General features: G+C 35.6%; 1 protein-coding gene across 9 annotated transcripts in view; it reads right to left on the bottom strand.

Annotated features, from left to right (window-relative positions):
• The window catches only part of EXOC6 (exocyst complex component 6), a 96658-nt gene that overhangs the window by 52788 nt on the left and 18976 nt on the right, over window positions 1-24894 (bottom strand). For all 9 annotated transcript variants that reach the window (XM_074874948.1, XM_074874952.1, XM_074874947.1 and 6 more), the window contains exons 2-14: window positions 23430-23601; window positions 22105-22152; window positions 21900-21990; window positions 20962-21007; window positions 12318-12522; window positions 10973-11128; window positions 10296-10364; window positions 6943-7026; window positions 6803-6849; window positions 6285-6405; window positions 4285-4356; window positions 3513-3610; window positions 2294-2399 (exon numbers count right to left, since the gene is read on the bottom strand). In XM_074874948.1, coding sequence (XP_074731049.1) covers window positions 2294-2399; window positions 3513-3610; window positions 4285-4356; window positions 6285-6405; window positions 6803-6849; window positions 6943-7026; window positions 10296-10364; window positions 10973-11128; window positions 12318-12522; window positions 20962-21007; window positions 21900-21990; window positions 22105-22152; window positions 23430-23601 — 1315 coding nt within the window. The remainder of the gene's footprint in view (window positions 1-2293; window positions 2400-3512; window positions 3611-4284; window positions 4357-6284; window positions 6406-6802; window positions 6850-6942; window positions 7027-10295; window positions 10365-10972; window positions 11129-12317; window positions 12523-20961; window positions 21008-21899; window positions 21991-22104; window positions 22153-23429; window positions 23602-24894) is intronic.

Genomic DNA, 24894 nt, shown 5'->3' on the forward strand with positions numbered 1-24894 from the left:
AGAAAAAAAAAAAGAGCTACAACCAATTGTTTCACTTCTGAATACAGAAGGGAGTAAAAATAGATGATATAATCAAACCATGATAGTCTGGCACATTCAATCTGAACAGCAGAGTGCAGACAAGACTGTTCAGTCAGATTGGATTTGCTATGTTAAATATCTAGTAGGTTCTGGTCATAATTCTGCCTAATGTGCTGCAAGCAACAGCTATGATAAACTTACCTGTAAAATGTGAGGGTGATTCATCCTAACCTACAGTTAAAAATGAGACACGCACTCACGTTGGTCTCTTTTTATACTAAAGGGAGAGAAACTGACATTTTCAAGTTCCCCTTAATCTGTAAAAGGCCTCAGAGATGCATCAAATGGAATTAGCCCTCTGGCGTGTCTGTTCCTCTCTATCAACTACACAGGCTCCTTCAGCAAGCAACCTGAACTCACACATCTTTTTTTTTTTTTCTTTTTTAAAACATGAAAATGTAGATTGAATTAACCCACTCAATAGGACCTCCCAGTGCCTTATAGCCTGAGGGAACATCAGAGAGGTGAAGTGGATAAGATTATAAACAGCAACCAATAGAAGCAATGTTGGAGCATTTATAAAGTTTCCCCTCCATGTGGATTCCCTGATATCTAATAACACATAAGGTAATACTGCAGTCTTTCTTTCAACAAAGAATCATTAAGTATCCTTCCCGTCTATTCCACTGCCTAGTTGACAAAACTTTTAGTAACTCATTTATCTTTGAGACTTCTGCCCCTTTGCTAAATTCTGTTGAAGTCAACTAAACTGTTTCAAAAATTGCTGGGACACAAGAAAAAACCTCAGACTATTTCTAATGATGTCCTTCCACTTTACATACAGGTTTCAAAGTTCTTCTCAGAGATACGTTAAAAAAAATGTTTTCCCTGCTTTACAGATGAATTAACAGGGACAAAGAGATGCGAAGTGACTTACCAGCACCACGCAGCTGGTCAATGATAGAGTTGGGAACAGAATCCAACCTCATTCCCAGCTTTACCCTCAAGCTCACCAGCCCAAAAACTAAGTATCAGTCAGATTCTGCTCATAAAATATCTACAAAAAGTGCTGCTCAGTATGAAATAGAAATCCCTCTCTGTGTCATAAAGCAAAATTAAAATTGTTGGGTACAGAGAATACATTTTGCTTCCGGTGAAATAAGAGCCAAAGCTCTGTATTAATCATACATATATGTAACTATATATGACCACACAAGTAACGTCCACACATGCATGCTAATACATCAGACAGAGTGAAGGAGGCTAGCAGATAAAATTATGTAGTGCAAGTTAAAAACCTCTGCAATTTATTAGTAAAATATGCCATGCTAAATAGGGTGTGGTATGCTTCCAACCTGTAAGGGATTTCTGTTCTGTTTATCTTAGTATTATAATGGCTAAGAAAACAAATTTGATGGAGAAAAACATCCAGAAAGCACTCTGGAGTCTTATTGAAAAATCAGCATAAAACCCACCTTTAATTTTTCATCTTCACTGCAATACTGTATTAATGACATGTAGCTGTTACATTTCCCTGGTAAATCCCTGCTGAATCACAGAATTAGAGTATTTTTTTACTTTTGCAGATATCTGTAGCGATGGATCGTGTATAAACCAGCTTCCCTCTACATCAGTTACTCCCACTATCATGTGGTTCTTAGATTTAGTTCCCCTCTATCATAAGCCTGTTATTGTACCTTCATCAGTATTACCAAAACCATACTTGAATAGCAGAACATAAGGAGTTTGTAGTCAAAGAATGGCTGAGGCTATGAAAGAACATCCTATTGGAATGCTAGTGCAGCAGAATTATTTACAGTCCCTTCACATCTATTTTGCCCTAGATGCTCAAACACAAATAATTAATTTAAAAAGTGAAATACAAAATTTGCTGTCTCTGATTCCTGTTTTACATGTATCTTTGCAATACTACAGCATATAATATACTATGAGCTACTAAACCCAATGAGCTGCAACAAAATTTAACTACAGACTGTATTATAATTACATGAAGACTGTATCAAACTGTATTATTAATTTGTTTACAAAACGATGGGTTTCATTATTTACTCAAACATCAGAGCAAATGACTAAAGCTTTAATTTTCATATTTACTTATGACTAAATAATTACACACACAGAAGGTGATTTAGCGTTTTAATTTACCTAGCTTTTCAAATTTTAATTGCTTTTTAATTATAAAAATCATTACTGTCCCAAGTATCCATAACTGGATTTTGGCAAACTTTAATAGCATAAAACTTTTCCTTACCTTATCAAGTTCTGGATCTTGAAAAGGAAATTTGCTTATAACTATTTTGTATTCCTCTTCATTTGCTACAGGAATAGGGCTGTAGTTGTCTGCTTCAAAAATATCCCTGGTGAATTAGTTAGTAAAGTGAAAAAAATTTAGGACTTACTTACAGTATCTTCCAGTGTTAAAACATGTAAACTAATATAAATTTTACTACCACACTTAGGTGTGCAGCTTCAAAAAGTTATGAGCTGCAATCATCATAATTCCAGACATCCAAACTATTTTTAGATTAATTTGAAAGTACCTTATATATGCTATATCTTTATACTGTGTCTAATCACAGAGAAAAGATAGATGCAAGCATTTTAATATATATGATTCAAAACATAATACAGCAAAGGAACTTTAGAACTCAACTAGTTCACTCCAGAGAAAACCATAATGAGATACTTACTATGACAGCCTACACTTTGCAGATATTCAGAGTGTCTCACTTAGGTACCACAGCTACATATAGTCAATGGAGATGATTCAGAGAACTTCAACTAGGCATATGGCCACAGCGTTACTTAAGAACCCTCTGGACTTTTCTACTAGTCAAATGACTACACTAGGAGTCTAGAGAGCTTGAGAGCTTTATGTGGTCAATTTAATTTTAAGGTTTTCTGTAATATAATGTAACATATTTTACAGTAAACAATTTCTGCACATTTATCTGCAAACAGACTTTGGATATACAGCCCCAGACTGCCGTACTCCTGGGTTTACAATCCACTCAATCAAATGATTCCGAGGAATAGGCAGAAACCAACCTGCATTAAAAAACCATGAAGATGTACTGGCAATGTCAGTAGTCTGTCAGGAAGATACACATAGCAGCTAACTGTAAACATTAAGACAAACTAAATTAGGAACCTAATGCTCTATTGCAATAGCCTAGAGTTATTAGGTTCCTAATAAAGAGAAACAGACGTCTCTCTCCTCCACGTTTCTCCAATAACGTCTCTTTGGAGACCTTCCTTCTCCCCATTAACTACAGAAGAAGCACTCAGTGGCTCTTCTCCTAAATATTTGTAACATATGAGGAATATCTTAGTCCTATCCAAACCAAAACTCATACACAATTATGAGTTAATCAATTCTTCCAGAATTACAACTTCTATCAAAAAACCTTGAAGTTAGACAAAAAACAATAGATGCAATACAAAAGGCACAATTATTTTGAAATACTAACCTGAACAATCCAGACCACTTTTTAAGAAGTGTTTCATTGTACTGGTCTCTTATCTCAAATAAAAGATCAAATAGTCGGTTCACAGGAAAACCATAGCCCTGAGTATAAAAATGAAAAGAGTAGCTAATTCAAGAACTAACACACCCAATTCCTATCACATCACTTCAGGACTCTGAGATGAGACTTATTATTCAATCTTGTCACTTCTGTAAAACAAATTATAGTCCTTTAAACACACCCCTACAATTAGAAGATTATATATTGAATTCTTACCAAATACTCTCTCCTATGCTGTTGGTTTTCAAGCAGAAATTTGTCCCATTTCTCGATAACATTTTAACTTGCTATTTATGCATATGACTAATCTTTTTTATCAGTCTGTTAACATTGCAAGAATACTTGTCAATGATGTTCATTTGACCATTCACCATCTAGCTGAAAGACAACTGGAATGCTATTCTTGCTTACGATCAGAAGTAAAGCATTTATAAAAGACAAAAACATACACAAATTACAAAGCTAACATTAATTTTGCACAGATATGAATGACTGGATGCTAGCTGGATAGCCCAGAATGCATACATTCATTAAGTTGATAATACTGAAAAGGAGGAACCAAGGCAAGAAATACACATATTTTTAAAGTATTATTGTGTAATTTTGTTCTTGATTTGTATATATGATTCAGGAAAACCCAAAACATTGCACTTACTCACCTAAAGGAAAAATATGACTCTAGAAATTTCAGTTAAATTACTAATATAGTATGTACCTGCAAAGTATCAGCAAATACTACAATGAGATTCTTCAGTTCCAGAACAAGGTCAGGATCACTGCAATATGACTGAAAGTGAGAAATTCTGGTTTTGTTAAAAGGATTTAAAATAAGGGACATATGTTTTCAAAGAGTATTATCACAGAAGGTTAAACTCTCCAGCATTATCCCTTTACCTGACTGACTGCCTTAGTAAAAAACAACTTAGACTTAGCCCAGCTACATGAAAGTTTTGTTACATTTTTATATGAACTAGCAGTACTATAAAGCTCAGAAAAAGTAATCTAAAATATGAGATTCAATAAATATTGGTATGTTGTACTGAGATTAAAAATCAGCAAATTCCATTTATTTCAGTGGAACATAAGCGCACATCAAAATGCTTTGCTAAATCAACGTCAGAGGTTTCCACAGGACGTTCTTTTGAACACTAAGCCTGGGTCTAACTAGTGTTAACTGGGCCACCTCAGACAGTTTCCCAGCTGTATGGGGAAAACACTACAAAATACTTTCTAAATAAGTTCAAATTACAAATTTGATGGTAAAAAGTCAAGACATTCATTTATTTACTAAATGACTGAAATTTGATTTTCAGAGGTGTGGAGTCATACAACTAAGGCTTTCGCCTCAGCTTCACTATTTGCAATACTGGATAAAGTAAAAAAATATTTATATTAAAATAATATAAAGCAGCATGAGAATACAGTATTGGTTAGAGACTATATATGCCTGTTTCACATTGATTTTTGCACTTAGCATACTTTAATAAAGTAATAAAGTAATGGTTTGGTTTACAATACCTCATAAGACAACGTACATTAGTCTGTGCTAGGATGACATTAGAAAGTCATTGTGATAGAATTGGTTTTGATGGGAGTTATGCATTTTGGGAAGAAATAGTGATCAACCACATGACAAGACACTGAAGAGCTTTTTAGAGATTACATTACTTTTACTCCTTAAATTACCATGTTCTTACGTAGGTGTATAAATCCATACGCAGACAATTAACTTGTATTTAGCTTAAAAAAATTACTAATATATCTCAATTTATCCCAATCTTCTAAAATGAATTAAGATGTATGAGAACACCTCATGTACCACTGATCAGTAAAGGTCCTATGATAAAACTATAGTTGGAATCTGAACTTTTACCCCATTTTTCCTCAGTATATATGAAATATAAAATATTCCTTGAATTAAAGATCAGTTGTAATAAAAATAAAAATAACATTGCATAAAAGAACTGCTTCGAGCAAACATTAAAAAGGGAAAGATAAAACTCTTCTATTTTTTCCGATAGTAAAAGTTATACCAATAGTAAACTCTGAAGGAATTTATATCAGTCAAGTCTGAGTGAACAATGGTATTCCATTGGTTTTCACAGAGGAATAAAATCAGCATGCAGCTATTAAGCATCAGGTAGGAATGTAACTTTAGGAGACATACTTTAAATGTACTGAAATACTCAGTTGATAAAGAATTTTTCTAATACCTTTACTTCAGCATAAATATATTACTACTATAGCATTGAAGACATAGCTCCAAGGGGTTTTCTGGTGGAGTTTATTTTGGAAACACTGCATTTGGAATGATAATTAGGAACTATTTCCTGGTGGTGCTTTCAGTGCTGAACTATTCAATCTGATCTAATGAAGAGGTCAGTTGAGACTAATGAGGAAGGATTGCAATAATAACAGCAGATTAACTCTGCATATTCTAAACTGCTGGACTAAGAGAAGGTTTGGAAGACCCAGTGAGTTGTAAATCAGTGGAGGATTATGCAAATAGCCCATGGCTGTGGATCACAGCCTGATACTGTTGGGAAAAACAAAAGCTTGGCAGGCTCCCTCCCAATCTGAGCAATTTTTAATCACAAGGAAAAGAAAACACAAGAGAGGTGTAATTTTTCACTTTGTTACTATCCCAGCTTTAAATATACAGAGCTCTGAAGTAAGAGGATTTAAACTGCAATACTGATAAGACTTCTCACTTACTGAATGTGTTCTAAGAACAGCAATGATCTTGGAAAGGGCCATGTTCCAGAGTTCATCGGTATATGTTCTAGTTACCAATCCCTGGGTTACGTGTAAAATGTGGTCTTCTACTACAAAGAAACTAAAACAAAATAATGCTTAAATTATTGTTTTCTCATATTAGAACAAATTCTACCCTTTCACACACAAGCAGAGTCAAACCCATCCCCACTCGAGCAGTGGCACTTTGGTAGGTTTGGTGTTCTGCTTTGCCCAGCATGAAGTCAAAATGTGAAGAGTTTGTTTTCAGCCCTGGTTTTGGTTTTTGTTTGCAGCCCAGGTTGCTGGAGGGTCCTTGTGGGGCACTGTACTGGCAAGATCTGGATGCTCTTCCCCTCTCAGATCCAGCAACAACCACCCGCATGATTTGTGCAGAAACGGAATCTTGCAGAAACAAGTTTTTGGACAATGGGAAAACAGAGGGTGAATTAAGCGTCAATATAGTAGAATTGTAATAAATCTTCATTTAGAAAACTTACCCTACAATTTGACTGAAGTATCTTCTATAGCCTTCTACTGTTTCATGCTTTCAGTGAAAAAGAAAACAAGTTTAAGAATAAAAATATCACAAAGTATTAGCTACAACCCAAGTCAATGCAAAACCAAAAGTATCAGTTACCATGCTTGACTGTGGCTGTAGAACTAATCTTGCTTGTTTCCTTCTTTGTTTTCTGTAGTAATTTTCAAATATTTCTCCATCACCCTAAAACAAGAACAGTATGAAAAAGGAACTTCTTAAATTAAGGGTAGAATTCTCTTAAACTAAGCCACATATTTCGCATTTATTCCACATGTAGACCTCCAGCTGACACCAGCAAAGTTATGCATGTATGAAGCACGCGGAAATTATCTTTTTTTTCCAAAGTAGCCTAGGGAATGTACTGTAAATAAAAAATTTTGCTCATGTGCCTACATTTTGTCAAACAATATTATGCATTTTAAGTCATATTTATGTTTTTAAACTACAGCTTTCAGAGTATATTAGTATTTATAGACCTATTATACATATTACCTATTATTCTATAACTGAAACTCATTGTGTCCTAAAACATTTATCTAGGTTATTCAAGAAACTAACTGCATTGTAAAGTTAAGTTACAAAAATGTTTCTGTGAATATATGATACATCTGAACACTGCCTGCATTAGCTTTGCCTAAGAAAAAAAACCACAACACATGATATTTATTTAATATTTGTTTACTCTCTTTGGAACGGGTATAAATATAATGACTGTGGATTTGGATTTTCTCCTGTCATGGTCCTGAAAAATACAATGTGCTCTGTGCTTCATGATCATATTGTGAGGAATTCAAGTGACATCTTGCCCATCTCATTCAGATGACCATTCAATAGAAACCATCTGTCCATCTGAAATCAGTGCTACATTGGCTCATCTACCTACTGAACGTAATGTAATTCATATGCAAGCTGAATAAAGCAGCTTAGCATTTTTAAGATTTGTTTTTACTTCATGAGTCTGTTATTTGGCCAGTGCTAGCTAGAATTCCATTACTTGGGCTTCCAAAAAATCTTCAAATTATTACAGAGATTGTATAGTATTAAGCTAGTATTACTTGCCTAACTCCTTTGTAAGATATAACAAAGAAAGTTTAAATTTAGTGGTTTAAGTTCATAACTAATATTTCATCATATTTAGAAATACTGCTAACCTAACAAAATCTAAAAGAGACTGGTCTTAAAAACAATACTTGAAACTGAGATGCAAATTTACTAGAACACTTTCCGTTGCAGCAGAACTTTACCGTGTGCTCTAATTCATACTAACACATACTGATCAGACATACTAACACATACTGATCAAACATACTAAGCATTCACCTCCAGCTTAAATATTCAATGCAGTTTTCAGATGCACAAAGACAGTATTGAATTCTACTTCCAGTGTCAAATCTGTACTCAGTCCTGACACAAGCTTCTCAAGTGAAAAAGAGTAGCTGTTGTTCTCAAATCCACACCAAAAATGGAGATGTAAAATATCTTACGATTATTTATAGACCATGCTATCCTATGCAGTCAAGGTCAGCACTTGGGGCATAAACAACTATTTTAAACAGATGTTCTAAAGGAATCAGCAGAATACAGCAACAACCCTGATGATTCACTCACTGAGTAAGTGAAGGAAAGGCAAGATAAAATATACCAAAGCAATGCATTAGTTTTGCCCAGCTTCCAAAAATTCATGAGTTTATATCAATAGAAATAATAAATTACTTCATGTTGGGTTATAAATTCTAGGAATATTGGTCATATATTAAGTGTTGTTTCACACCATAGTTACATTTATTTTATACTGCTATATAGCATTTAATTAAAAGGTAACATTACATGCCAAAGGAATGAAGGGTGTTTTCATCAGACTTCAAATATACAGCATCTCACATAATATAGGGGCTACAAAAAGCTCTTTATATACGTTGCCCAGAAATTTCTAGTCTAAAGAAAAGTTACTCATCACTAAATATAGTCTGTGTTTGGTATGTATGTATCTTGCAATCACAATACTACATAGTATTCTGAGGTATATAAAATCCTGCTTCAATATGAAGAAGCAGAGTAGAAAACTTCTGTCCTGTATAAAAATAGAATATTTTCTACAACTTTGTAGCAGACAGAGAATTCACTTCAAATGTGACATTTGCTGTGGGATAACTCCTTGATATAGAAATGTAATGAATAGCCCCCTGTTATCAACTCCCTTCCCTTGCTGTCATCACGAAGTTCTCTAAACTCCAAAAGAGATGGTTTACAATAGGAGGTAAATGAGAAGGACTCCAAGAAGTGGTTAATGGACTCCAAGAAGTGGTTAATGCACAGCTCTTGATAATGCTACCATGGCTTATTAATTAGATGATGCCAGCAGGAAAGACAGAAGCCCTGTTCTGAAGGCATCAACAACTTTTTTGGTATCAGAAAGCACTCTAAGTTGTTGACTGTCTTCAGTAAACTTGAAAACTCGCAAACTTTCTGTGCAAACCCAAAGAGCATATCCTTGGATCAAGGATCCAACATCAGGATGCTTGTCAAAGTGAAAAACATAATCACATATTACTTTAAAACGTCATCTATCAATTTTACTTCCTGTTCTTTTATTATAATAAAGGAAGAATAAGCAGATGTTGTTAACTGGTGTATTTAACTTTGCACATTCTTTTTTATATGTTATTTCACACTTATTTCCTCTGTAAAGAGAAATGGTTCACTCTTTTTTAATAGTTCTGGCAGCCTGTCTTTCTGTCCCTCCTGTTCTTTTATTGAAATATTTGAATAATTACTGATGCTTTTGTTTGGATTCCTTCTTTTAAAAAAAAAAAGTAACAGTGAAGTAACACTTTAAATATTATTTCAAGATATCAGCTTCCATGTTACACAGCAGCTGAGAAAATAATAATTTGTTACCAAGTATCCTCAAAGAAGTTCTCATCCTTGTTAGCTTGCGCATTGTCACCTCTTTTACAGCAGCTAAAATGGGCTATTTTGTCTCTACCTTTGAATCCAGTCTAGTCTGCCTGAGCACAGCCTGTCACAATCTTCCGTTTTTGCTTGCTATTTTGCTCTACTATTCTGATTTCCATAAGATTCAGACTGAGTATTCCTACATTTTGTAATATTGATCATATCCCCCCAAACATCTGGGTAACGTGGAACACTTGGGGGAACTGCAAAAGTGCCAATACCACTATCGAGGCAGACATGCATATTTTACATATATTCTTAGGAACACTTATGTAATTAATATCTTGTTGTGTGTCCTTTATTATGCATATAAAATAAAATATATAGTCATGCCCTAAGTATCCATACTCTACCCATCTCAGCTGGTTCATCCATAACTACTACTACTAGAAGCAATAGGCTTGCTTGCTTGGGAACTATAAGAATATGAAAAATACAAAAATGAACATTCAACTTCAAAAAGTAAAGTATCTTTTTGCGGTCACCTTAATACATACCAAAACTGAGTAGATGTGCAAACACCTATAGACTGGAGAAAAGTCTACAAGATCTTGGGCAGTTAAAACCTGAAGAAGAAAAGGTAAAAGAAAAGTATATAAAGCATAAAAGGCATATAATCTGCAAAATATGATACATTACCAACAGAACTTGTTCACTTAATAAGGACCCAAAAATGGATAGGTTCTATCACAAAAGAGTAAATTAATTGCTTGACTCCCACCTCCCTTTGTACTACAGTACTAGATTTTGTGTTACAAGACCAGACTCTTTTCACTGTTTTCAGAGAACCAGATTAAAGGTCTAAATACTTGCTGTTTTATTCAAGTTATGAATACTGAGTAGCTGAAAGGGTTCTAACACAAGCTGAAGTCCTCAACACAGAAATGCTGGCTTTAGCAACAGCAGAATATTCCAGTGGGCCACATATCATTTACAGTGGGCAGGTAATGTATAATGTAAATTGCAACTGAACTCCAGAATAATTACAAGTTCTATCCAATTCAATGTCCCCAAATATCCCCTAAAATGCTGATCTGGACTGGTGTCCCTTGAAGTTGTTCTCTGGTTCTTCCTAACTAACATTGACCATCTACAGACAGCATACTGCAGGTTTTGTTCAATAGACATAGAACATTCACTTTAAATAAGATGTAGTGATTTAGTATAAAGTTACCTCTTCTTCATGTTCATCATCTTCTTCAAACGTTCGCTTCAATGTAATTTCATGCTTGGATTCCATAATTCTGCTTCTACCTAAATGCATATTCCGACCATAGTTTACATTATTCTGCTTCTGAAGAGCGGTACTAAAGGTTTTCTGCTGCTGTGCCTGTTTATAAGAGTAGTACCAACAGAGAGGGATGTAATCCAAATTTCATCACTGCTAAGTATCTGCTATGACATGAAAAACAGGTAGTGCTATTGAACACACATCACTATAACTGCAAGATGTGTGTCTTCATCCTACACTGATGATTTTGTCTTTAATTGATTTGGAATGATAAATATAACTAATTTCTGTGGAATTTTTTCCTAATCCCCAGGAAACAATTTTAAAAGTAGAAAAAATTTTAAAAGTAATCTGTAATTTTCCTGATCATAAATTGCAAACAGAAAATCAATATTTAAATGAAGTACAGTTATCACAGAAACAGTCTCTAGCTATTTGTCTGCTGTCTTCAGTTAAGCCTTAGTCAGAGTCATATGCATAAGTCAAATGCACTATATTGTCCTTACTATTGAGAGAAATGCAACAAGGTAGCACAGTACAATCTTGTGATTAAGTTTCATTTATAATAATGCTGCATTTTACAAGAACCTTAGATGACAAATTGGCAACCCAGCCTGAACTCTGCCCAGCAAAAAGTCAAATGAAAACTTTATTTGCTCTCCAAATAAATTTTAAAAGCATTAACTGCTTTAAAGCTTGCCCAGTACCAGTGTTTTGAAGTGGCAGACTGTTTTGTGATGGAACAGGCAAGGGCTCCACCCGTTGCAGTCTCCTCCTGGCTCTCACCTCAGTCCTCTGTATTAGTAGTACTTTAGAAAGAACTGGGCAGCTATCTCAACACTTCTTTTATTCATCCTTGCCAGCTGGCCAGATAGGCTGCTTTTTGTTTTGGTGTAGTAGCTGCTGAGTTATGGACTGTCTAGGAGTTGACTACTCAAATTATTTCACAATTTTTTGCAACTTGAGATATACAGCATTTCTTCTTCATTTCCCAGGGAGGAAACTACTTCTTGTCTAGCACACAGATATAAATTTGGAAAAAAAGTTTGATGCTACTGAGGTGTCACGCTGCTGCTTCCTGTGTTAGCCAGGGACCACTAGAAGTGACAATGTCCAGGAGAAGAAACCACCCAAGATGTTAGCAAGCATTTCACAGCTCTGCATCTTTACTCAAAGGTCTATGTGATGACTATAATCCTTGGACAAATCTTTTGGGCTATCCTGAGACTATTAACACTGATATTTTCAGTAGATAACAGGACTGAAGACTCCTGCTAGGTCAGCTTACCTGCTTCATGGCAGTTTCCCCAATTCTGTCGGAATGCTTTCGAATACTCTCTAAGAAATCCTTGAGATCTGACATGGATATTTCTTTTATTTCTTCACGCAGTTTTGGAAGATTTTCTATCATTATCTGGCAAAAACGGTATTGGCTAACTCTAGGTAGATAAAGATTTTCTAGCTGTTCCATTGTTTTTAAAGCAGAATAGTATCTACAAAGAGATTAAAATCAAATTATGTAGCTTCTTATAAAATTTTATCAAATACTTTGTTTGTCAAATATAGGATATCAATATCATGCATGCAACCAATATACATCTAATGAAATTACTCTGTTCTTAGAAAAATTAAGAAACAAAAGGTCATCTACATAATGCTTTAGTTTGGGAAAAAAGTGAACTGTCGTAGTGATTCAGTCAAGTCAATATTTTAAGTAGGCTCCTATGGTATTAGGTGTTCTGATCAATAGAGTCCTAACACCACATGGAGCATCCTGCAGAATGGAGGCACTGAGGTCATAGCAACTATCTCCCCTTCTAGACTTGAGTTTGTTAGGGTTTTTATAAGTTCTTTTTTCTGAAATACAAATTGCCAATCACCCAACATTGCAGTATATGCACCAAACAATGAAAAATATCTTGGAAAAGCGTGCCTGTATGTATCTGCCTTCTTTAGGTATACGTTCACATATACACACAGCCACACCCACCCTCTTTCCACCATCCTTAGCTGGAAAAGACATGTATACACTTATCTCAAGCAGTATTTTTTCCAGCAGTATATAGTATTTTGCTGTAAACCATGACTCTATCCATTCTTCTGACAAAACACAGTATATCCCACCAAGAAAACAACTACTTTGAACAAGCATTAAGGTCAGACGGTTTTAAAAGAAAACCAAAACAACAAAGACTCCATAATTTTCTTTATTATTCCATGTTCTGTTAGTTTACAGACTATTTGTAGCAGAAATATGGAAGATATGGCCTGAGAGGGGGGGAAAAAACAAAACACCAAGAAATACTTCATCTCATGTCCATACACTGAAAATGTTGTACAGTATATTCGTAACTATACTATAGCATAAGGGACAATGAGTTTAAAGAAATACTCAAGTTAAAACCAAGCATAAAAAGTGATGATTTAACTGTAAAGTAAATGAAAAAATAAAAGAAAGTAGCAATTTAACAACAGAAAGCTACCAAATACTGAGACATCAACTCTTATCTGTTACTATAGTTATTTACCTGTCTTCACTCTCAGTTCTCTCACAGATTACAGGCATTGTGGAACCAAGACTTACTTGTTAAAACCATTTATCAACTTCAGGCCTGTAGCATATATGTAAAATTTTGATGCTTTCAGCTGATTTAGGGAAGCATTTAAAGGAGGACATTTTATCTGAGGGAAACTAGTTTTCCATGCTTCCTCTTAAAATCAGTAGAGATGAACATCACCAGGAGGTGATTCATAGCTGAGTCAGGGTCTATATGCCTGTTCCTGAAGTCAATACCCTTCTCTACTTAATTTTCAAATGTCACACAGGCTCCTAAGGCAGAATGCTTGTGAAAATTTTTACTTTACTGAAAAGATGAAGCAAAATAGCAGTGGGCCAATTCTGAGATGGACAGCCAAACTAAGAAGGGAATAAACAGAAACACCATGAACAACAAATCTGTGATGGCAACAACATTGTAAAGAGAGGTGCAGGAAACAGGTTAAAGATGAACAGGACAGCAATTAGTCATAGATGTGACAATAATTTTCCTTTACACAGTATTCTTATCAGTCACTCTGCCCATGAGGCTTTTGGAAAAATGCATTTAGTTTGGCCTATTAGAACAGAATAAGGTGACCCAATGCCTTCTAGCTTGGTCTTGAATGGGAAAGTAGAAAAACTGAGATCAGACTGAGTTATCTGGCTGTTAGTTCCAACTCTTTATTTCCACAAATATGGAGCAACATCCTTAGCCCATTTTTAGCTTTTTGTACTATAACTTTAGTTCCTTTTTCTTCCTCAAAGTCCTACACAACCAGTACTGGAAAATTATCAAATCATTTTGAAAGAGAAAAGCTGAATATGAGCAAAGTCCCTTCAAATGTTCAAGAAAACCTGGAAAAGTATGCTTCTCAGTTCTTTTGCTTCTGGATATTACTTTGTAGATATATTGAATACTTTTACAATTCAAGCTGCTGTCTCCTCTTATGTATACAAGTAATAATAAATTATTAATACTACACTCATAACTTCTTGTTCCATTCTGAAATAAACATGTTGTTTTGAATTTTGTCAATCAAGACGTTTTTAAGCTAACAATTCAGCATAGCTGGAGGATGGGAAAAATCTTCTCTTTTATTCCAGAACACAACTGCTTTCAGGAGACTGCAAATAAAGAGGTTTCAAGTGTAAATTAGGAGCTTTTGTTTATTATATACTTGGTTTATATAAAATATACATAAGGCGATGGGAATGTTGCAGATAAGAAGGGGTCTGGGGGTTTTCTGTGTGTGGTTTTTGTTTTTTTAAATAGTAAATGAGCAAGAGTGCCACATGGTGAGACTTCTGGGGAATAAAACTATAATAGCATCAAAATCGTATAAAAGGTTTTCATTTAAATTATACAGATCAGCTTATCAGAACACTGTTAGTTCATCTGGAAGGTTTTTGACTGCTGTCTCTAAGATCAGAATTAACATAATCCATTTTAAATCCATTCTAGAGTCCCTTACTAATTATATATATACAGAGCTCAGGACCTTGCCCTTTTAACATCTGTTCTGATAAAGCATTGAAGTCTTATTAATTTGAAGGTCATCAGCAGGTCAGGATTTAAACTGAAAAGTTTTGCATATCATTTCATGGAATGATGTATTTGTATATTTTGCTTTAAAAACATTCTGTAAATTTAACTCAGTGCTGAAAATTGGAACAACATTATTAGTTCACATCATATATTATCAATCATATAGATGAAGATTGCCCATTTGACTACAAATGAGTTAAAAATATCTTCAACGTTATTTTATTCATATAAATATAGTAGTCCTCTCTTTATTCTTCTGAGCTAAACTTCCAAGAATATGTTCCCCAACGCAAAATTTATAAGGTAAGCTTTGAAACTGAAGACATAAGTTTGAAACACCGATAGAGGTTATATTATAAGACTGTCCAGAACTGATCCACTTTGTCATCAGAAGCAGAAAACTATAAGATGCATTTACTAACATCTCCAAACCATAAGAATAGAAACTTCTAAAACTAGCAAGAAGCAGGACTGGGAAAAAAACAACAACATCCCCCCCCTCCCCCCCTCCGAAGATTAATATTAGTATTTCTCATGATCTTATTCTAAAATTGAGCTGGTGTTTTACAAAATGTCCAAGTCCCAGGCACAGAGTAGTCCGGTCTGTATTAGAATTTGAAAGATCAACACACAAAAAATCCAAAAGAGAAAGAAAGTGACTATTACTTTAGTGTACGTGAAGTATTAAGTTATGTTTTAAATGACAGAGAAAACTTTTAAGATTTTTATCAGAGGAGTGTCATTTGGAGGCAGTTAAGAGAAATACCGTAACTTACTAAAAGAGCCCCATCAAGTTGAATTAGAGCATTCAAGAAGCTACCCAGATCAGAAGCAAGATGAACTCAAAGGCTGTGAATTTTACTGAGAATAACATATTTGTATACAAGCCTTTTGAGTAAAGAAATATATACTCATGTCCCAGAATTTCCTGCTGAAAAAACAAGAGGAAAGCCAACTGTATCCTGGGCTGCATCAAGAGAAGCATGGCCAGCAGGTTGAGGGAGGTGATTCTCCTCTACTCCGCTCTCGTGAGACCCCACCTGCAGTGCTGTGTTCAGCTCTGGGGCCCCCAGTATATATCTGGGGTTGTTTAGCCTGGAAAAGAAAAGGCTCTGGGGAGACCTTATTGTGGCCTTTCAGTACTTAAAGGGGGCCTACAGGAGACATGGGGAGGGACACTCTATCAGGGAGTGTAGGAATAGGATGAGGGATAATGGCTTTAAACTGAAAAAAAGTAGATTTAGATGAGATATAAGGAAGAAATTCTTTATTGTGAGGGTGGTGAGGCACTGGAACAGGTTGCCCAGAGAGGTTGTGGCTGCCCCTCCCTGGCAGTGTTCAAGGCCAGGTTGGACGGGGCTTTGAGCAACCTGGTCTAGTGGAAGGTGTCCCTGCCCAGGGCAGGGGGGTTGGAACTAGATGGTCTTTAAGGTCCCTTCCAACCCAAACCATTCTCTGATTCTATGACAATAACCTTAAAATTCTCATTTTATTTTATTTAAGGAAACAAACAATTTACAAAGAAAATTAGCGGTGTTCTCCAACTTTTGTGCTTCTCTCAGAGACAAATATTCCTGCTTACTACTTTCCACTGAGTAAATATGAAAACCTTTTGTACTCTACCAAACAAATGTAAAGGAATTTTTCAATACTACTGCAGAAAAGTCACATTCACAGAGATCTTGAAGATGATATATTGAAATTGCAATTGAAAACCTTTCACCACAGGAACAACTATTTATTTTGTTTTTAAATCTAGTTGCCTTAACAATCCCAAACCTAATATTTAAACTTCCCCAGCATACAAATTTTATCAGTTGCCCCAAAGGACCACAAACTGAGATCAAGGCACTACTAACTCTGAAACTCTGTAAAGTGTTTCAGTATTTCTGAAAATCTGATTAAAGAGTTGCTGTGCAAACAACCCAAGATCTGTGGAATACCTTCTTCACCCATAATGGTGTGGTAGGTGTTTTTAAAAACAGAAATTATCAAACAAATAGGGTTGTGAGAACAGTGAGTAAGAAAGCAGCTGGTAGTTCAGTATCAAACATATATTTTGAGGGGTTTTCCGCCAGATCTATGGTACCTCTGGGTAGTATTGATTTGCATGACAATGCAGAAAACCAAAATCAAATCACCATCAGTTTTATCTGTTCCAATATCTTTCCATACAGACATGGGGGGGGTAGAACCAAATTATATAAATTATGAAGTATTCCTATTCGCATCCTTTATATCTTAAGGTTTATTTGAATGCTTGGAAGGTTTACGCAGAGAAAGGCTGCCTGATTCTCTCAGTGAGACTTAGTAGCGTAAATAACAAATCAACTCTGTCTTTCCCACAGTTTGGAAGAAAGCTTATAGTAAGGTCAGAAAACAAACCCAAGTCTTTCAGGGCAAAAAGCTCACTCTGAAAGACCATACTCTTTCTTTAGTCCTTCTCATGGTAGATTCAAGAAGATTCCACAACAACTTTAGCAGTTTTATTTATTTATTTTCATCATAGGGTTTTTTTTTTGTAATACTTATCATGGAAGAAGACTTGCAAAACCACCAGTTCTAACAATTCCCAATTAGATCACAATCACTTGAAGTAGCTGGGAACTTTCTTCAGAGACACGTATCGAAATCCAAATGCACAGGCCATGGTAACAGAGCTGTATAAAATGTGTGATGATCTTATTTCTGACTTAAAGATCTAGGTAGTTAAGTCTAAATGCATAGCCCCCACTAGGTGTTTTGGAAAGTAGTGAAGAAACCATGCCTCTCCCTGTGCTTCTTCAGCTAAGACTTCAAACCCTCCATAATTCTTTCCAGCCAAACGTGCCTGTTTAGACCAGATTCTGCAGTTACTTCCTCTCACAAATACAGTTCTTGTCAACTTGTGTTATCCATGGCTCAGGAGACAGATTAATAGGATACAGAGCCTTTCACCTCTAGGTCATCAGTTCAAATGTAGCCCATGTTCATAGGGACCAAAAGTTGCTATCAATAGATGGCTTTTTGGACTCCTCAGTAAGCCTCCATTCCATCTGTATAAACCAGTATGTACTCTAGACCCCAAATCCTGCATTACCTTAAAAGGCATCTGCTGTGGAGAAAAGGAAATGGAATTCCAGTCTTCATCCTAAAACAACTGCCCCCCCAAAATATAGAATATCCACACTTTTGTTTTCTCTTCCTTTAAACATCAGAAATGCTAGTTTTATTCATAGTGCAAGACTGTAAAACAATGGAATAATGAAAATATATTTTAAAAGGCTGCAAGTAGAGAAAGTCAAAAGAGAAGTGGTCTTTTTTAAAAAAGACCAATGAAAGCTTTGCTGTATTAACAAATCTCAGTGAAGGTTTATGAGAAAAATTATCTTTGCCCAAAATAAACGTTCTTCATTGTTTTGTTAAGACAGGGATTGTGAATGCTCCTCTCTGATTCTTCCAGGAAACCTTCACAGCAAAACTTCAGAAGGTTAATTTTGAAATTCCTTCTATCTGCATACATCAGCTATTATCAGGTCTGTGCACTGATGCTATAGATGTCCTTGCTATTGCTCAATCACTTAGTGATAAAGGCCAGGATACACTCACTCTTTGGATTTGTGGCCTGCTAAGTCACAAGGAAAGTACCATTTGAATTACCTGCACGTTCCACTGGATAGCCACCTCTAGGCTGCGTTATAGGGAATTGTAAGTTACAGGCAAAGTAGTAACTGTAGCATAGCTAATGAAAGAGATATGTGAGCTGAAACAGTAGCCTGCAGCAGAGTCTAAACCTTCTGCACTCCATGTCATTTCAAGGTATGGTACATCAAAGCTATGACATCTCCCCTCAGATCTTTTTATGGTATGACAATGACATGTCCAAACCCCTCAATTCAGTATATTGCCCTTTGACTTTTAAGACATCCTGTCTGGGAACTCCTTCCACAGGAAAATTATCAGATCTGAATCTCTTAAATAACAGAAATTTAGTTTTAAATGTGAAGAGTACTGATGATTCCTCAGAAATCACATCAACCATCAAGTGGACCCTACAAAAGTACTAGTGAACAATGAGTCAAAATGCTAAAAGCCATCTGCAACGTTATCTCACCTAAGCGATCTCTCCATGATGACATTAGGAACTGTAACTTCCCTTGCAATTCTAAAACCAGGATGCTGCTTGCCTGACAGAGCAAGGGAATGGCAGAATGCAGGCCTTGATCCCAGTGTTTCTGTATTTTCAACGTGCTAAATGTAGCACACTCTACAGACTACCTTGCAGAAGGAGGTGGTGCAATTCAGACAGCACACCCTGCAGTCTGTTCTCTGACCACAGCAGCAAGGCCGCTGGTCCATTTACATCTTTCTGCTGAGCTGCTCCAAGAGCACTGCAACATGCTGTCAGCTACTCTAAGCAGATGTCAAACCAGTGTCCTGTTCAGAGGAAATAGAGTATAGTAGTCAACCTGATAAGATCTACCACACTAGTTCACATCTAGCAAGTTTTGATTGTAATAAGAGGCAGCATAGTGCCATAGCTATTAGGTTATTTTAAAGCATGTGTGCACAGGTATCGTGTAGCACATATACCACTGTCAAAGATGCATCAGATTTGCTGCAATGCTGATTGATCTGACGTGTACAGTAGATCTGATGCACTTTGCACATGTCTGAAAACAGGCTTTAGAGCTGATTTACTCATACAGTGGCCATTGCTGAGGATTTTCAGATGTCCAGCAGTATGGCAGGTGGTGTTGGCTACCCAGACAAGAGAAATCCAGACAAACGGTCCAAAAGTAAATCTAGATTACACAGTAGCCCTGTAGACACTTGACTATGCATAGCTAGTTCCAAATGGAAACACTCAGGTCCAGACTTGTTAGCAGGAGCTCGCTGCAGTGTTGTCAAGTGCATGAAGGGCCAGTGACAAATCAATCATGAATCCAGCAAGGGAAGACACAGAGCAATTGGCGTGACTGAGGCTGTATGAAAAGCGGGTAGGGATGAAGATGGCAATAATGTTGTGGAAATCAGGAAGAAGAAAACAGCAGAAGTATTCCTGGAGTGGGTGTGCATGAGGTGCAAGGCAGACCCCGTGGATACGATGACAGCTATGGGGGGGCAGGGGCGGTCAAGCTGCCACAGAGAGAGAACTGGCGATACTGGGGTTACAGCAGCAGTGAGTGGCTCTCTGAGAAGATGGAAAGTGAGGACACAACTGCGGAAGGAGCAACTGGTCATGTACCAGTTAGAAACCATTATTCTAGAAATGTATTTTTAATTATGGTTTTAATGTGTTTTTTTTACAAGTCAATATGTCACAGAGTAGAAAAAAACCCAAACCACAACAGATTTTTCGCACTTCAACCTCACAGTCCTGTGTACACAAAAGTTTAGCATAGAGATACCAGACAGGTCTAAAGAAAAGTATAGGAAGTGAAATGTCCTTTTTTCCTTGGATTATGAATTTGATATAAACACATCATGATAGAATAATCAGGTATTAATGTACTCTGAAAGACCTTTACTCCCTAAGGATCATCTTATTCTTGCTTCTTAAACTGTTTTAAGTATTAAAAAAAATACACTTCACATTTTATAATCATAATTTAACTGCCTGTCATGCTTATTTAAGTAAACATTATTTTTCATGGCAATCACTAAGCTCCTAGAAGTCTTTGTACTTAATATAACATTTGTCCACTTGCAGCGACATTATTGAAACACAGACAAGGTATTATGAAAAGAAGACTACATGTACCAAGCTGTAGGACTTAAAATACTTACTTGTCTACAGTAGTGTTTGCTATTCTATCAGTTTACTTACATATGTTATATTTTACTCATAGAAATAAGTTCACTCACCTTTTTACATTCATCTGTTCTTTTAGTTTGCTGTACATTTCCAGCACTGCATAAAAACAAGCAGATTAGCCCATGGATCTTATTGTGGCTTTAGTTAATAAAAGAGGAAAATATATACTGTAAAGGACAAAATAAATCATAGAAAAGGATACGCTAAATTTACCTTATTTAATACCTACCATAACATAAATGTGATAAAACTAGCAAAAAAAAAAATCCAGAATGCAGCTAAAAAGAACTGAATTCTTAACAGCTTTTAAATGAAAAAGAATTAAGATAAAACAAAACAGTAGACACTATATGTATCAAGTATATTCATTCACTTACTGCATACCATAACTTTATCTGCATCACCAGTCTATGACCTGTCTCCATTAAATGGCAACAGTACCACCTACTGTACTCATAACAAGTGAACAGCAAGACCTTACAAAGAAAAATTCTCAAATCTGTCTTACACCAATACCACAAACAGGGTAAAACCCTTATAGAGCTGTGTGCAATCCTACAATATTGCCTTTCTGAAACACCATTTAGAACCCTTATGTTTTAGAGAAAAAAAAAAAACAAACTGTAATGACACAGAGCTAAAAAAGTACAATGTTGAATCATCAGTATCTTCCCTAGAATTCAAACAGTAAAAACCACCCTAAAATTAATTGTTTATCACATTAAAAATATTATTTCATTTAAAGCTGTATGTGGCTACATTGTTTGCATCATTTACATATGTCTGTCTTCCCACATCCTAATGGCTCTACATCAAATATTGTAAAAGACATGGAACCTACATCTTGACATCTTTTTAAAACCCATTAATTTTTTTGTTGAAATGTATGTTACAGAACCACAACTTAAAAAATAAAATTCTTTTCCATTTTGGCTATTGTGACTTACTTTATTTAATTTGCCATCATATTTAACTACAGGTCACTCACCTGGAAGACACAACTGTAATTTTTCCACAACTGTTGTAATATTCCGTTGCTGAACTCTACATCTGATGATTTCCTCTGTTTGGGCTATCACCTTAGACATTAAAAAAAAAAAAAAAAAAGAAGAAAATCACAATTAAATTATGCAAATAAATTTAATTTGCTACAAATATTCATAATGCCCAGATAGGAAGCACTATTTTCTCACCTCTTTCCCAGCATCCTGAAGCCTTCGGTTGGTATCAGTAACTTGGACCTTAAAAATAATTTCACCTTTGTTAGACAAATATGCATATATTGCCCTGATGTGACTGCTCACCCTTGTAATCAGATCATGCTTCATGAGAAACTTAGAACAAAGAAATGCAAATTCAAATTAACTCTACAGCTTGAACTTGAACTTTTGATCGCAAAGGGCTTTTGTTAACTTCAATTACTTATGACAGTTCTTTCTAACAGATTCTGTGGCAAACTTCTCAAATTTACTTGGGATTTTTGAACTTTCCTTGTTTCTGTAGGTCTGTCAAACAATTCAAATCATTGACCCAATTGACCACTGGTCCCTTTTTGATAACCTCAATGAGCTCTATGGGCCATTCATTGTCTGTAAGAAATGGTGATTGCATTTTATGGTAATTAAACATTCATACTTTGCTGAATGCAAACACTGGGTGGTTGATTAACATCAAACGTGGAAATCTCCAAACCACAGCAACATTTTAATGCTGCAGGTGCAGGCAAAGCTCGACCTCAGATTTTCCCACATAGTAAGTGACTCATTAGGTCATCATAATAAGGAAGCACATTCTAGTTTATTAAAAATCTCATTAATTTCTGAACAAAGATGCTCAATGACCTCATTGACGCTGTATTTGGTCTCTTGTTATCTGAATATCCTTTATATAATGCTCTTCTAATCATAACCTCTGATGAACTATGCTCATTCTGTCTGGTGTGCATATTTTGCTCTCAAAAGTGTAAAGAGAGCTAAAAGGGACAGATCTCATAATTCACTATTCTGCTTTCTGATTTGGTAGTAAATCTTAGCTCTCATTTCTAATGAAAACTACCAACTCCACCTACTCTCCTACTCATTACAAAGTAAAGAAAATTTATTTTTCCTGTATAGTTGCATTATTTTTATTTTTCGAATCAAGATTTTAAATTTTTCTAGGGTCTGACATATAAACGCATTATTAGAAAAAGATCTACGTAAGAAAGATTGGTTTTACCATTTGTTGCTCTTTACCTTCTGAGAAAGCCTTTAAAAAGGGTAAAATAATTTTGGCAACATTTTCTGAAAACATACATTAAAAAAAAAAAGAATTAGACCTAATAAAATATTCAGCCTTGTAAATGTAAATTATTGGACCAGGCAACACAGGCTGATCACAAATCCTAAATAATCAACTTTTTAAAAATTGTTGCAAACATAAAAATGTATGTGATAATCACTAAATTTTTCAGTAGAAGAGTCAATTTAATTCTTTTAAATTCAATTATATATAAAACTCTGAAAAACTAGTTCCTTACCTTTAATTTTTCTGCATCAGCCCTAACTTTAAGAAGTTCTGTAATAGCATCCACAAAGCCCTGATGGTGAAAATTGCACATCTTTTCTATCTCCCTGTCATGGTTACGTATGCAGGCATCTAGTTTTTCCATAAACCTCTGATGTGCATTTGGTTGGTCATCATATACAGACCTGTTAAATACAAATAAGAAAATCAATTTTTTTTTTCCCAGTAAAAATATTATGCAAGGATCTTTATTGAAATCTCTCTTAAAAAGAAAATAAAAGCATGCAAACTCGATGTTACGGTGGCATCATTTGTGATCCACTCCACCAAAATCAGCGTTAAAAGAAAGAGATGGTGCAAAACTGAGAACTGAACCCAGCCCTTATGGCATTAATCCAGGTGCTTAACCAGTTACATCATGGTTGACCTGAGCCTCACTGGTCTGTTATTTATGCCCTACTGCTCAAATACGCGTACAAAAGAATCAGTTTCTCCGACCACCTCAAATAGCACGGATCGCTTTTCCATCAAATTCCACTCTTTGCTAAATATAAAGAAGTGCAAACATACAAATTTGCTTTTCTGGTATTCCTAACACATAGTTACCCAACTAAATCAGGGTTGGATGCTCCCAGCCAGAATGCCCAGAGCACTATGCAGCAGCAGCCGGACCCCCGGCAGATGGCAATCCCCACTGCTCCCTGCCTCCTCCTGCCCATACTCAACATCTCCCGAAGCAAAACCACGACACGCACATGCCTAAGGCTGCTACCTCAGTGGGATCTAACTTTCAGGAATGGCTAAAATCAAGTCTTCTGGTTTATTTTACTAATTGTTTGAATAGTACACTTATAAATCTCAAGCAGGAAATGAAACTCCTGGATAAATTACCAGTGAAGTTTGTTGAGCTGCATCAGAAATAGAAAGCTGAGTGGAAAAACACCCAAGCATAAGAGTGAGCAAAGGAGACAGGGCACAATTTAAAGATTTAGACTTTAGAAGAGGAAGGAAGAAAAGAAGCTACAGAGAACTGTACTGGAAATCAAAGGTATGAAGTCTTCCAAGAAACAGAAGGCACAGGCCATTCCAAAATTTGATTAATAGCTTGATATAGCAGCAACAGCAAAGACAGGTAATTTTTGAAGCAGTTTTTCAGATAGAATAAGAGCAGCAATACGAGGATGATACAGTCATACATACACAAACATGTTTGTACTGCAACCTACAAGTGTTCAAAAAAATCTGGAGATCAAAAAATCTTTAAATTGCTTTTTTTGGCCTCTAATTTCCTTTCATAATTACAAAGTTTTCTCTAGAAATCCATAAGGAAAAGGTGCTTTAAAAAATTAAAAAAAAAAATTCAAAAAATCTTAACGTGAGAAAAAAAAGCTGAAGCTCCAATGGTCTCAATGCTGCTTGTAGAAGCACAGTCTTAAGTTCAAGAGCCAGGCAACAGTGAGTTCAAAGCCTCTAAAACT

The sequence above is a fragment of the Strix uralensis genome, chromosome 7, assembly GCF_047716275.1.
Source record: "Strix uralensis isolate ZFMK-TIS-50842 chromosome 7, bStrUra1, whole genome shotgun sequence".
Taxonomy (NCBI): Eukaryota; Metazoa; Chordata; class Aves; order Strigiformes; family Strigidae; genus Strix; species Strix uralensis.